The 16,035-nt window shown below is 40.5% G+C and overlaps 1 protein-coding gene across 4 annotated transcripts in view; it reads right to left on the reverse strand.

Moving 5' to 3' along the window:
• tp53bp2a (tumor protein p53 binding protein, 2a) overlaps positions 1 to 13,922 on the reverse strand; it is a 28,979-nt gene extending 15,057 nt beyond the window's left edge. For all 4 annotated transcript variants that reach the window (XM_061039823.1, XM_061039822.1, XM_061039824.1 and 1 more), the window contains exons 1-4: positions 13,805 to 13,922; positions 13,322 to 13,481; positions 1,611 to 1,758; positions 465 to 578 (exon numbers count right to left, since the gene is read on the reverse strand). In XM_061039823.1, coding sequence (XP_060895806.1) covers positions 465 to 578; positions 1,611 to 1,758; positions 13,322 to 13,348 — 289 coding nt within the window. In that variant the 5' untranslated portion in view covers positions 13,349 to 13,481; positions 13,805 to 13,922. The remainder of the gene's footprint in view (positions 1 to 464; positions 579 to 1,610; positions 1,759 to 13,321; positions 13,482 to 13,804) is intronic.
• Positions 13,923 to 16,035: the final 2,113 nt, after the last annotated feature.

A 16,035-nucleotide genomic window follows, 5' to 3' on the forward strand; every position in this document is an offset into this window, starting at 1 on the left:
CCAAAATACTTGAGTTTTCTGTGTTCCTAAGAAAACTGAAAGTAACAAGCTTATGACGATGTCACTGACACACTCTGCATTCAGCCTGCTCTCCAACAGTCAGACTAAATAAGTCTTGTTTAAGGATTTGAGGCCCACCAAAGCAAAACCCTTCCCTGGATAAAGGCAGTTGTTACATTTTTCAAACCTCTGCGGTTTTAGAGGAGAGGTGGTCTGGTTCAGTCCAGCTTTGACAGGCTGTTAATGTAAACTGCTTTTTCTGAATGCTAAACGCTAAAGGGGGTCTGTGTCTGTTCAAAGGCTGCAGGCATCTCTGGAGTTTACTACATTGGTGCCAAATGTCTTTTGTCTGAGGGCAGCACTTCACCAAAAAAAATGCTCTTGTGTGCAAAAAAAAAAAAAGACCATAAAAACCTCCTTGCTTTATAACCTGTTGTATTTAATGTGTTGGTAAGGACACTTACCTGAATCCCTGCTAGGGGCTCGATTGTGACGCAGAAAGAAGCGCACCTCTGCCTTGTGTTGTCCCCATCGTTGGAGCACATCCAGCATCCTCTCCCCGTCACCTACAGCTCGCTCTGCAGATGGAATACATCATAAGATGTCAGCACTCTGGTGTAAGGTAAAATCACACCCATAAAGTCAATATTGAATAATTCTTATTAAATTAAGCTTGGTAAGGTTAAAGCATGTGGTAATGCCAATGTAGGTCAGGTACACATGTTAGGTTTGCTTTGTGAATCCTGTCCAACCACTACCATGACACAGCTGGCCTACACTGAAAGGAGATTCACTTCATCAGCTCCAACCACATCTAGTTGATCTCTCTGAGCAATGACCTCTGGGAAAACCACTGTGATATGTTGTCAATTATTCTGGCTGGTACTGAGCCAAAGGGCTCATCATCAATTCCTCAGACATTTTCTTCAACCTGCTTTAGACCATTTCATTACACAAATGGATTGACACACTACAGTCAAGTAGAGGTCAATGAAAGCAATCCCTTACAGGGGCATGACTGAAAAACAAATCAGTTACATGTGTAATAGTTTATAAATAGCTTTGAATCTCATGTCACATAAAAACATCACTGCTGTTTTCAAGGAGAGTCATTTGTAGTCTGGAGGAAGCGACGGCTGCAAAATGAGACAATCTTTTCAGCAGTTAGCGTCTCTTTTCAGACTACTTGTGGAAGTACTCAAACACAATAATTGGCACTTTCTTCACTCTTATGGCAGCATCACCATGGGAACAGCTTCGAAGCCTTGCTCCTTGAGTTTTGATTCTGAATACCCTCTGACTCTCAGAGACGGGGGAAAATGGGCAAGGCATGAAATCTTGAGAGTTGTGGGATATATCTGGGAGACTGTTTATTGCGAGGATTATGGGCTCTGCTTCATTTGCATTGCAGAGGAGATAAGCCCTTCAGAAAGAAACCACAGTTGACCATACTGCTAATCTCCATATATGGTCCACTTCAGAAAAGCAATTTCCCTCTAATTAAAGGGAGAAGACAAACAAGTGTCTGCACACTGACTCTCTTGTCCCTTGGCTGCGGCCATATTCCACAAACAAAACAACATGTGACTTTAACTCTTCAGAATACTCACCAGATCCACGCCACATCTCAGATAGGTGACAGTCCGTCTCCCCAGGCTCCTTGCACAACTCCACCACGTCCCGGCACAGGGTCTCCGGGGTAACGGGGACCTCAGTAAAATGCTGGTCATTGTTACTGAGGTATACTGTCAGGAACATCTGGGGACGGCAGAGGGAGGGGAGGGAGGGAGTGACAGATAGACATTCAGATTAGATAGGAAAGTTAACAACTCAAGATAGTAGATCCTGGTGGCTTTGATGATTACAAAGTGATCATCAATATAAATCTCTGTAACAGGTGATTTATTTCCCTATGGTTTAGAGTGTGTCTGTCTATGTCAAAGTGATGGCATTATGTCCATCAAACTGAGGTGCCTTGACATCTTACAATCAGAAAGAGCAGCACTCTCCCTGAATATTTTGCACCCTGTGTTAGAGGGGGACAGTCAGGCGCAATGTACTGAAATACATGTTGTGATATCTTAAATTATCTCCTTGAGGCTGCCAACTGTTGCTGCTTTTAAGATGAAAACTGCGAGCCTGAGGACACTCACCACTGCTGCTTCTAACAGTGAAACTACTAAATTGCAGATAATTAAACAAAATTAGATAATTCATTGCTGCCTGTTTTATAAAATCCACTGTCCTGGATGAATATTGAGAATACAAGGAGCCACTGTTGATATGACTCATTTGTTTTATGAGGGGTTTTAACAGTTTCTTTTCTGCTCGCTATGTGAGGTAAAGTGTTTTTCCAGACTTATCTGATAGAGGTATCTTTTGAAAAACATCTCAGTGTTTTCCAATTGATTTTGAGCAGAGGAGAAAACTACTGAGATATGACCTTAATAACTTATAAGGCAGTACAAGTGTACTTTATCTTCTGCAGAATTCTGTTTTGACTTTTGCCATGTTTTAAGTGAAATAGAAATCTTACAAAGTAAGACAAAGTGAAATCACCTATGTGACTTTCCAACCCAAAGAAGCCAGGCTGCTTATTTACACAAGAGACATATAACTCAAACGGTGGTCAGATGAACATAGATGGGTGCATGTCTGAAATGGGAAACAGATAGTAGCAGTGTCTGTTTCCCAGTTCTCATTCCTCAACAGAGAAAATTGCAGGCAAGCTCCCAGAATTCCATTTCAGCCTGTACCATCTTACTGTTAACTAGTGCTGTCACCACTGTGAGAGATCCCTCTATCAAACACACACACACAGACACACACAAACCCACACTAAATACCCCTGCCAAAACCTCTTAAGGGGCAGACCACTGAGGACTCTGGAGAGGCTGGATGCATATGTCAGTGTGTGATTGACAGATGGTACTGGAGACTGGTTTCGAGCGATCTAAAAAGGAATCTACTATCTCAACAAAGCTGTCACTGATAGAAGTGGATTGTGCAAAGCCTTCAGCCTTTGCAGAAAAAATAAACACATTGAAATTGAGAAGAAAGTCGAGCTATCTCACAGTAAACATCCACAATGTTGGTATTCCTGTCACGTTCTTCACTGAAACTTAGACAGCTAGTGTATTGCTTTCAAACCTGTTTGTTAACTCAAAGCCTGTGCAGTATTTAACTTTCATTTATAGTTATGCTAGCCATTGGGAGTCCCATTTATTAAGAGAAAGTTTGGGAGTGAAATGTCAAATTCAGGCAAAGTGGTACTCTAAAACCATTGTAAACACTGACGGTAAACATGAAAGTGAAAAGCAGTCTATCTGGGGCATCATGAACCGATGTATGTAAGGCTTTAAGGGCCAAGCTGGAATATCCTATCATCTGTAATCTCACCACACGTAACAAGAGCTTTGATAAGGACATTATAAAACCAATATTACAAAACAGGTGTCCTAAGGAGGAGGTGACTTGAACTTGTGAACCTTCCTGTTGTTGCCTCAGGTTTTACCACAGTGAAATGTCCTCTCAAGGACTTTTGCAAAAGAAGCAGAACAGCCTGGCTGAGAATTAAAAAAAAAAAAACTGGAAATGATTAGAAAGGTGTTATTGAACCTTCAGGTTAGACTTTCAGGTCTTCCTATTCCCAGCGTGCTGTGAATGGTGGTGCCTACAGGGGCACTCATGGTGGGAACATCGGGTCCACAGGGTCACAAGAACAAAGGGCTTCGGGGGGGTGAGCATGCAGAGCAGCTGTAGCCGCGGTACCGAAACAAAAGTATTTGGGTTGCTTTTGAACTGTGGGGTGCACTGAGCAAAAGCACAACAGCCTTAAGATAAGAGGCTTTATTCCCCCTTTTCTTGTTCAAATGAAGCCCACTGAATGAGTGGGTATGTGACACGTTTCCTCTGAAAATGTCTGTACCACCATACACAACCAGGGAAGACTTTTTCTTTTCACTGTGAATAGTAAAAGGTTGAAACAAGGGATAGCTGACTCAGAGGACCTGATTCAACTAGCTTGTTCCATGGGGATGTAAATGAAAGATCCCTATAAACACAGCGAGTCAGCAGTGAGTCATCCTTCTCTGTAATCTACAGTACAGAGGGCTGTGTTAGTCACTGGCCAAAACGAACAGCTTATTGGAGAAGACAACCCCTGAGAAAAAAAAAACCAAAACAAAGAGTTTTCCTTTCCTGTTTGCTAATCAGAATAGTTTTACTGTATCTAGCACGTTGTTAATTTGAATCACACAATAAATCCCACTTTTATAGCTGGTGTTTATAGACAAACCAAACCTGGTATCAATTTAATGAGTCTGCATTTTACAAAAGAGCCACTCAGAGATCAGCGCAAAGCAGCTGACATCATCACAACTTCCCAGCAATGTAGGACATTCAAATGACCCTGTTAATATTTGGAGAGTGAAAGAGAGACAACAGAGGGAGGGAGGGGGTGGAGGGTGGGAAAGAGCAGGAGTGAAAGAGAGGGAGAAGACAGAAACCCTGATGGGAGGAGAATAGAGTCTTGGGGGTGGCAAAGCTGAAACTGTCTGCCAATTCTCCTCCGCACTAAAGTTAATGACCCAGGACCACCACAACCCAGTCCAAGCCTTGATCCAGATGAGCTAGCACTTTGCTGCTGACCTTCATCTATCTGCACGCTGACACTTCTTATGGGCTAAGACATTTCACTCATGTTTGGTAAACATGTATAATTAATTAAGCTAAGCAGCCTAATTTCATACATCTTTGCATATTGCTTTGGTAAAGATAACATTTGCATAATAGGGATAGGTTAATACATTCACAATTTTGATCTCCACTCACTGTAGAATGTTGAAGAACTTTTTTTATTAACATTGTTCATCAGGATTAACAATATCCCTTTCTGAATTAACACAGAGGTAGAAACTGACAGGTCTATCTGACTTTCCCATATTTTTAGGCCGGTGTGTGTAAGATGGAATCTAGCTAATCAGCTAAATCAGGTGCAATGCATCTCCTCTCATTAATTGAGATTAATGTATGTTGTACATGTTCCTCCCTGACAAACTAAATAAAATAAAATAAACTAAGCAAATTCAGATCTATTTCATTTGCAAAACCAGACATTCGGATATACAGAATACCAATATGAGTAAAGTATTCCCGCGATTATTTAAGGTGTGTCATAATGTTCAGCCCCACTCCAAAGCCTCTGCTAGTTGATTACGGAGATGAAGGCTTCCTTATGTGTGTTACTTACACAAGCAGGTAGGAAAAGTACCTTGACTTCCTGCTCTGGATTGGCCAGACATCTAGAGAGTTCATTAAATATTCATAGATACAACAGTTAGCAATATTAAACGCTTCAATTACAACCCGATACGTCTTTTTCAAAATAGACAAACAGTACAACAATGGCTTATGACCAGGAGGAAACACCTTGGATACACAGCTAGGGAGCTGAGTAGAACCATTTAAGACAAAGACATGCTGCACTTCCCTTATGTTTGTCTATCAGACAGAAGGATCTGCTGAATCGCACTTCCTTCCTACCTGAGACGGAGCACAGAGATCGCCCAGGGGAAGGAGAAGGGGACAAGCTGCCTCTGCTGCTGGGGTTTGCTATTATAGCAATAGATTTTTCGGTACCACCACAGCATGAGCACAGTCAAACGCTGTCGCACTGGGTTTGGGCTTGGTGTGACAGCACAGAATTGCAAACTGACAATTATAGCAAACCAGCGCAAAAGGAATTTGACCGTTAACTCTGCAGCCTGCACTGTAGATATTCTCAGAGCAGAGCTGCTATAAGGCCATGGCAGTAGGGCTATATCTCAGGGATTAAGTTAATCCGCTATATAAAAATATAGCCTTTCAACAGACTACTGGCTCTGTACTACAATAGTAAGCTTAAATTCAATAGCCTGCAGCCAGGCTCCAGCCACTATGCCTAAAGTTTTATAAAGAGTATCCTTTGTGGAACCAAGGCCTGGTATGCAGGTGTTCGCTCCAATAAAAACATTTCACTATTCAGTGGCTGGTTTAGGGTGTTTTAATCCCTACCATTGGTACTGTAGTGATTTGAGACTTGAGGACCAGTGGCACATACTTTAGAACATCAATTCTAGACACAATAACACAGACAGAGTGTGTCTCTCACACATGAAAGGCTGTAACATCAAAACCTCAGACAAAAGACATTGTATAAAAACACTGAGATAGTGACTGCAGCTGGCAGCAGGTACTTGACCTGCCTAGTTGAAAGACTGAGAGGTTGAGAAAGAGAAGGGAAACACAAAGAAAGATACTGTATCAGCTATACTGGGTTATTTCATTTCAGCAGGTGTCTTTATCAATGATTCTATTCTCTATAAAAAGGTGTATAGGCTGCAGCCCTTCTAAGGATTCTGCAATATACTGTAGTGTACACTAAGAAAGCCTACATTCAGTAAGATGCTGATTTGGCCCTTTGCCGTGTAATCGGGATCATTTTCACATTCCAAGCCGGAGGGGCTCTGATGCAGAGAGCTATTGATTGCAGGTCTGAGGGGAACAGGCTTTTCAAGACTCTCCAGTTGTTTAGACAGCGACTAACACACAACTTTGGTTTAAAGATCAACACTGAACCCTTTACCAATTAGAAGAAGGACTGGTGAGTCAGTGTGTAAGGCACTCCCACTGATCGCTCTGATAACATACATGAGCATCGCAGAAAGATAGTGGCGCACCAAAACAGAGGTAGAAGGAGATAACCGTTAGAAAAGAAAAATAAATCCTCTAATGGTGTTACTTTAAAATACATGTTTTATTTATCAGCCCCTGTGTCCCACCTTGACAACCTACTGTGTCCTTGTGAGGGTCAATTCTATTGTATTAGTCGCTTAACATCATTGTCCAAATGCTATTTGTCACATATTGAGTTGAGAGTACTCAAAAGTGTCTGACCCTGCAGTTTCTCATGTCCAGAAATAGACGTCTCACCCGGGATTGTACTATAACGGTATTACTCGGATATATCATGATAACTAGTCAAATAAAAGCCTAAAAATGTCACTCAACTCACATCAAATCAACAACAACAAATACAACAAAAACAACTACATCTGAAAATCACTATGTTAGTGGTGGTTTCAAAAACACAATAAGCTAACGGATTTACTACTTTCACCGTTTCTTAAAAGACTGGTACATTTGTTTAGGCCCATACTGTTTCTTTCACGGTCCTACTCATACACAGGACTCACTACTATTCATGTACTCACAAGTCATAATTAAAAAAGTTCAGTTTCTCTCATCGAGGAATAACTTCAATATTTTTAATGTTAAATAATAGGGCCACTTCTCAGTAATAAATGGCGTAAAATATAATATTTTCAGCTTGTCATGGTGATGAATAACCCAGTTTCATTTAGAGCACAGAATATGTTAAACCATGCATTTTATATTCGGTTGCAGGTAGACCTGATTGCAACTTCCTGCTCACAAAAGACTGAAACTTTGTTAAGATAACAATGTTATACTGAAAACAAACTAAATCCATTAATGTGTGTTGGATTCACAGGTAAACAACTAGCTTCTGCCGTGCTCTCAGAGCCAACTATCAGAGAGTGCGGTAATTAATACTACAAAAAACACATCAGTAACTTAGGTTTTAAAGTTACTGCATAGGGGCCTCTGTGGGCAAAGCTCTTATCTCTTTACTGTTTTTTTTCTGATGAGTGGGTAGTGCTCTCTAATGAAAAATTCCCCCTTCTGTCTTGTAACTGTCAGACATGTCACTCACTGTGATTTTTTTCCAGGGATTTTTCATGGAAAATGTAATCAAAGGCTGTTAGGGCCGAAAGCTGTTCAGACACGGTGCTAGTGGTAACAGGCTTTAAAACTTACTATATAGATCAAGTCAATCTTCATGCTTTAACTCTAGTTTGGGTATGTAGGTCATATAGAGGCATCAGTGTTCATTTCAGTCAGTTTCATAACCAGATAAGAACTTCTAAAGGGAGCCCTTAGTTTGATGCATCTACATTTTAAAAAAGCAAAGCATGTTCTGAATACATCCTGTCCTGAAGGACCTCGCACAGTCATACCGAATAGGCAGAGTGTTGGAGAGGCTTGATATAATACTTTGGGATTGACTTCCACACACACACGACATCAGATTTAATGCCTTTGGGCGAAATGGGACAAGTGAAAGTGAAGTAAAATGGAAAGGGGACACTGAAGCAGGGTGACAGCAGCAGGAGATAACAGTGGCAGTATATTTTGACCATGCCTGAGGGGGTCTCACCTCAGGGCTGCTGGGCCTTCTGTCTTCACACACTTTCAATTAAGATATTGCTGTGGTAAGCGAATGAGTCAACTAGGCCTCGTTGAGGGAGTCACCTCTGAATCTGATTACAGTGAGTGTGTAAGACACTGCAGCATCATCCTCTCGTGTGTGGGTCTCGGTTCTCCCTGCCACGGCTTCGAGAGTTGACACGGTTCCAGCATAGCAGTCCTTCAAAAAGGCAAGGCAGCAGAAACTCCCTAATGACTTTATACATTATTCCTCTTCATCTCTTTTTCACTCTCTCTCTCTTAGTTTCTTTATGCTGCAAAGTGAGGGGTGAAGGGGCCAGGGAGAAAAGGTCAGGGGCAACCAGCAGGAGGACGCAGAGGGAATCAGAATGCACAGAAGTCTCATTCAGCTGCAACATTTAGGAAAAAAACAACAACACCAGAGCAGCTTTTACAACACACGGAAGCTGCAGAGAGCTGAACCTCTCCGATCAGGACAACCTCTCCTCTCAGTCTGCACTGCAGTACTTAGCCTATCACTTTATAATCTACCCTCTCGTAAAACTCTTCCATTTCTGGTCTACGTGATGAGACAGTTCCAACTTTGTGCTTATCTTGGAGATGAGGGAAATGGGAGAGACTATGCAGCAGAACGGAAAGGATGTCTCCTCTTTTTCCCCAAGCCCTCTTCGACTGTCAGATGAGGTTCATTTAGAGTAACAAGAGTTTACAAGACCACCGAAAACTGGTAATTATATCGCATAATGTACACAGATTGAAGTTTACAAGTGCTACAAAATGACTTACAAGTGAAGCATTCACTGTTACATGGTAAATTACCATATGCAAAACTTATCTCAAACGGGAATCTGAAAGCCAAGAGGCAGCAATTCAAACACACTAATTGGCTTCCTGGGAAAAAAAATGCACACTGAATGATGTCTTTGTGGTTTTTAATCTGTGATATACAAAAAAGACATTGGTCAAGCAGGAGTGCAGGTGATTAATGGAGGCAAGAGCACAAAAGCCCCGTTCCACTCATAGACTGTAAATATTAATGGATGAAGCCTGGGTGACGTCAGCCATCTTTTAAGGCAAGGGGGCGCTGGAGGCTCATCAGCAGCCGCAGCCATGCTGGAAATCCTGTCTTAGCCTAACTTTCAGTCAACCTAACGACAAGCTAAGAACAGAAGCTGAGGCGGTTTTTAAGCCTCTTGACAAACCATTACATCGCGCCCACCTGTCAATCATGTCAGCTACGCGCCTAACTATGGATAACAAGTATCGTTTTCAAAATCAAAACAGAGCCGTTATTAAAAAAAATCACATTAACAATAACTAATCAGACATTTTCCGATTTTTGTACCAGGCTGTTAAGATGTTTCTTTATGCTGTAAAAATAGCTTTTTTGCCAGTCATGTGTATGTGACTTCCAGTGTTCCTGGAGCCAGCCTCAAGCGGATACTCGAGTAACTGTAGGAATGTGCACTTCCGCATCGGCTTCAGTTTTTAAGACCAGAGGTTGCAGCTTGGTTCCATTACAGAAACTTTTCAAGGAACATAAAGGAACATTTTCTGGAACATAAGCTACAGTTCTAACCTCAGGAACCAGGATCTAAATTGACTTCATTAACAATAGTTTTTGTCTCCACACAAGCTATAGCAGGTACTGTTTTTTAGAAACCTAGACTAAAGTCTTAAGAGAGCCTAAAATCCTACCATGCCAGTAAATGTTTGATATTAAAACCAAGCTATAATGCACAGAACACCCACTTATAAACACAGCTGTAAATTACAAAGAACATTGTACTGTGTTGCTGTCTCCCCACACAAGAAAACAAAACTCTGCCTCTAGTAACAAGGCTTTCTGTTATCAGTCTAATTAACTTATCTTCATGGCTTTTTAGACATGGTGCAGAGTGGAAGGCACAAAAGGATCTTTATATTCGGGACTCTGCTAGTATCTGCTGGAACCTTAATTCCTGGGACCATTTGGTCAAGGCGGACTCTCAGACCACCCCGGATACACTTCTGAACCATGGCCTCCCTTTTCACCACGGCTAGAAGAATAGTGCTGCAACCTTAGACAATGCTGTCACAATGTCCTTGCTGCATGATTACTTGTCACTCAATATTCCAATGTGGGTACGATGATACCTGCTCAGGTAAACTCTGGGCCACTTTACTCAGAAACGCAGGTTAATGTGATGCTGCATTGACTGTGTTATCTATTAGTTTTCCTTTGACAAAATAATTTTGCTACTTTGAATGTGTGGATGTATTAATTAATAGGGTTAGGTAATGCTGGGTTGGCAGCAGAGAATCACTGCATGGCGCGTCTGCTGTTTTTACTACAGTCTCTTCAGCTAACACAATAATCTTGATAACTATTCTTCATAAAGATAAAAGCCACAATATTGCCCTTCAATGTCCTTTGCTATCAGAGTTGTGTCTGACTGCTTACGTAACCACCACACACTCTCCCATGGAGTAAACACAATGTCTATGGTGAACAGAAAGAAAGCCTGTTCAGGTTTCTGTTGACACACACACACAGCAAAATCAGGATTCCCAAGCATCACTGTATTCTCCCACCAATCATGACAGTGCTGCACAGTGAGGCAACAGTGGGATATGTCGTACCGTGTGATTGAGAAAGGTACAAATGTGTTTGGGCAACAAATGCAAAACTAAATTATGCGTGCAAGGCACAAAACGTTTATCAGCGTTGAAATCTACACAACAAGCAACTCGTATCATGGGAGAGGAATGAGGAAGGGACAAGTGCAGGCAACATTTGAAATCCAAAGTCATGTAAAAACTTTTCCCTGATATTCTTTATCCTGTTTGTTCTCTGTTCTCGCTTATTAAACGCAATTTATCTTCAGAGACACAAAAATTAAATATGGAATAATAAACCAGCAGAGAATTCAGGCCCTAATGCTGCATTAATAAGTGTCTACACAACAATGACCTATTTAGACATACCAGTAAATCAGGCGTAAAATAGTTAAACCATGCTATGGTTCAATAAAGAGCAAGCGTCCCTTATCAGGGAGCTGCCACAGCACAGGCACACACACACAATGTGCTCCCAACAACATGCTTTTAAAGCGTTCCTACAGCTCATTGTGTTCAGGAAACAGTGACCCCCTATTTACCATCCCAGCCAGCAATTACGACACTACACTCTCACTACCCCCGAGCCCCTGGCCTGTACGAGCAGGGTCATGGACTATGGCTGTAATTCATAAGACAATACATGGCATCAGACATGGCTATATAGAAGCCATTTTGTGTTTATCAGGTGAACGCCAGAAGCTGTATCTCATTCAAACACAACAAAACACACGTCGATATATTCTCTGGTGACAGAATAGGCATAAAGGTGCTTGTGAAAAAAAAGGTCTGATGGGGCCTTTGGGAAACAGATCTTGTATTTCACATGTTAATGTAGCGATTTGAATTTACATTGGCGTCCAAAAGAAGGGCTCCTTGTCACAACAAATGAGTATGTGTCAAGAGCAGACGGAGGACATGCACCAGACAGGAGTCATCTAAATACGACTGTTTCCACAGCTTAAATGATTAATTCACTAATCAAGCTGTGTGAGTGGAAACGCAGCAGCAGCTCAGAGAAGAGATGGATGACAATAGTATCTTAACATACAGAAACAGAGGATTACCCTAGAATGTTCATTGGTTGTTAACAAAGTGTACCTGTGTGTTGTACAGCTTGTGACTTTACACATTTGTTCACCAAAGACAAAAACAGTCCAGAAATACCTAGAGAAACTCAGCTCAGAACAAGTTGTGATAAGGTACCATGGCTCTGAGAATAACAGTCCTTTCCTCCATAAACTAAACATTCTGGGCCACGAGAGCTGGAACTGTACTCGTTTTAAAACAAAAAGATTATGCAGGATTTAGCCGATTCACAGAAAATGAACAGGCAATCATTTCGATAACAGATTAATCATAAGGTTGATTAACAATCCAAAGAGCCAAACAATTTCTCCATTCAGCTTCATAAATAAGTGACCTTCAGCTTTTTAATATGATGGTTGAGTTAAAAAATCTCTCTCATTGTCCCTAAGTTGAAGAAATAGATGTTGCCCCGGGCTCTGAGAAATTTGGAAAGGTGCTTTTCACTATTTTTACAAAATCCTTCACAATTATAACTTGTAAACTGCTGCCCTTTAAACTGTGCCATTCTCAGGTAGATGAATTATAGACATGAGATTTTTTAGCTGGTTTCAAATGATTAATAATTACAAATCCAGTTAACACCTCTGTAACCTTTGCTCGTTTATTTCCAGCAAGCAGCCACAACAGAGAAGTTATCCTGCATTATTAAAAACAACTGTTTTGAATTGTTTGAAAGGTATTTCTCTACAGGGAGCACACACAGGGAACACCTCTATCTGCTGCCCTCTCTACACATATCGAAGTAATGCTGAGAAATAGAGGCTTGCACTGCAGCAAAAGTAATGTACCTCTGACGACGGTGTTGAAGATGTTGATGATGATGATGATGATGGGTGATAACATGGCAGGAGTCTAGTGCTAAGGTTTGCATAGTAGTGTAAGCAAAGCTTGGCAGGTGATGTTTGCTTGTTGTGTATACTCTATTAGCAGCCTGGATGTTTATGAATACATACACATGCAAGTGAATTAACTATTACAGCCTATCAGGTAAGTCTCAAAACTGGCTCTGTGTACCTGACAAGGCATGGAGACTTTGAACTGGATTACTTGTAAGATATACATGTAGAGTCACATCCCAGTAAGCAAATAAATGATGTAACTTATACCGCCATGCACTGATCACAATAACTAACATCTGTCACAGGTGATAAACTTCACTACAGAAGCTTGTGTTGCCATAGTAATAACACCAAGGTAACAACCGCCGCATCCAATTTAAATGTCCAGCCGGTAATACAGTGGTAACACATTACGTGTTTGTTTGGGCAATACAATGTTAACAACATAAATACAGAGCCACAGGACGATAAAACTTGTAGCTTGAGTGAATAAATTGTAAACTCACCGGCATCATTTTAGCTTCGTACCGCATTTAGCTAACCCAACACAGCATGAATCCCCGCCGGCAGTTTCGACGAAAGCTGCGGGACTGGCGATCACTTTAATCCCAGAGCCTTAAACCCGCGATGGGCAAGGCTACTTTCTCCTGTCTGGGGGGTCCGATTCTGCATTAGAAAAAAAACACACAGCACGTCGTTATTTTAGGAAGTTAAACTAATACGACTTTAAAAAAAAGAAAGAAAAGAAAATACAGGTATGTTAATTTGTTGCCGTGAAGTGGACCTGTTGCAACAAAATAACAAGAACAAGGCCTTCACGACAAAAGTTTCCGTTCTAGTTTTATGTGCACCGTTTAAAAACTTTCAAACTGGTATTTTTTAAGCGTGAGGGGTCACTTACAAAACCTCACGTTTAGTCGGTACGTTAACAAAAGAACATTTAATATAGTTGTGCGGGAATTACTAACTATTTTCTAGGTTTTTCTTACCCGTAGACGCGGAGGTAACCAGCCCGAAACCCCGTTGACTGACAGCGTTGCTCAATAGCTCGCAGCCTATCCCGGAGTGACGTATCGGGAGGAAACTCGATCCACTTTGGAATTCAAGCCCCGCCCATAGACTGTAAATATTAAGCCCCGCCCCGTCTGCAACACAAGACAAACCCCGTGACGGATTAAACCACGGTACTGTTTTCTTTTTCACACACTTGCAATGAATAAAAACTCAAACTTTTGTCGACAAAGTGTATTACAATTCTACATGATTATTATTGGGATCTCTCGCATCATGTTGGAACTTAAAGTCATAGTAGGGATCGATCTAAGTCGGATTGGGAAAAAAACGAGGAGGTCTCACTTCGCTCGTATTTGACAGGGTGGAGGCTTAAACTAAAGTAGGTGGGGTTATGAGTTTGACCATGCAAAGCTTTGAAGAGATCACATTACAGGTTCATTTATGGTTGACCACTGGTGTAAAATGCAACATTTATGTAGGAGCCATTTTATGTTTATTGTTGGCATGTAAAATAATTAAAGTGTAGATTTATATTGATATATTGTTTTCAACTATGAGACACTGAATGCACAGGGGTGTGTATGCTTTGTAGATACATATATATATATATATATATATATATATATGTATAGTGGCATAGGTGACAGGAAGAGTGGAGGTACAGGTAGGGGAGCACGTACAGTTCTCACTTCATTGTAATGGCAATTTTCCAATTGTTTCACTATGTTCCAATTATTGCCATTAATACACAGGTATGGGGTGAAGTCTTCAGCAGAGGCAAACAATGATTTTCAAGTCGTTCTTAGAGTTGAGTTGAAGATTTATTGAAGTAAATTAATGCAGATATGAAAAAAATATATACCGTTTCCAGGGAAAATGTAGCCAGTAGAATACCTGTTGCTTGTCTGAACAATGAATGCCGGTCTGGTGAGAACTGTATGTGCTCCCCCTACCTGTGCCTTCCCCTTCCTGTCAGCTATGTCACTAATATATATAGACACACCCCCAGTGTTCCTAGTGTTGAAAATGATATATCAAGATAAATCTATATGACATGCCAACAATGAACATAAAATGGCTCCTACATTTGTGATGAGCTAGCAGTGAGAGTGTGAGAATGATCTCTTTTTGAATGTATTTAATTAATAAGGTGATGCTATTCAACATAGTTTCAATACAAAGCATGAAACTTGTGTTGTGCAAAGAGGGCGTAAGCCTAGCTGATTGTCCAAATGGAGATCTACAAATTTGACTTGCAGTTTCCATTCACCGTGCTTCTAGTGATAATGTCCTGTCTTTGAACATATTTGGTAAGAGGTTTAGGAGTGAGATTGTTGAGTAGTTTGAGAAAACATAAATGCATAAAGCTCTTGAAACTAATAGGTTGTATTTTTCAGTATGTGGCAGTGATGACACCGGACATGTTTTTTGTCCATTATTTTCAGGGTCTGGTTGTACAATGAGGAAAGCTTTCAGATTGTAGTCTCAGCTGACAATTTATCTTCCTGCTGGAATCTTGCCTAATAGAAGTAATTAACTGCTGGCATCAAGGTACACTTTAAATAGCCTTACAAAAGTAAAAGTAGGCCGACTCCTACTTAATAAACGGATTAGTCTGCTTCAGGATTTTCTGAAAACTATACATTACAGCAGGTAAAAGTGAAGCTATTTAAACTATGGCTACTACTTAGTAACTTATTTTAAAAAAAAGCTTATTACTAATGAATCTACAAGTTGCCATCAACTTAATTTGGCTTTATAGTTCAGATAAAGTAGGCTATGTATAATATTAAAAAATAAAAAATAAAATAAAAGTAAAATAAAAATACTTAAAGAACACAAGGACTAAAAACAGGTAATTATGATTCCTTATTTCTGAAATGTAAAGGGATAGGTGTGCATTTTTCCCCCAATGACATCATAATACAAAAGTCACAAGCCCACTTGATGTAATGTTCGGGTGGTTCAATACTAAACAATTTCAAATTTAATGTGTCAAAATAAGTTTGAAACTTCAGTTTTCTGTCGTCAGTTTTCATGTTTTTGTTATGACACTCTTGTGAGTCAATACAAATGTTTGTTTGTAAAGCCACATAGGATAGTCATGATATTGCTTACAGACTGACTTGAAGAATTGTCGGCCTATAGGCTTGTATTGATTCCTCCATATAGCTTTGATAGTATGATTTATAGCATGGCTGAACTA

Source organism: Labrus mixtus, chromosome 6 (assembly GCF_963584025.1).
Source record: "Labrus mixtus chromosome 6, fLabMix1.1, whole genome shotgun sequence".
NCBI lineage: Eukaryota > Metazoa > Chordata > Actinopteri > Labriformes > Labridae > Labrus > Labrus mixtus.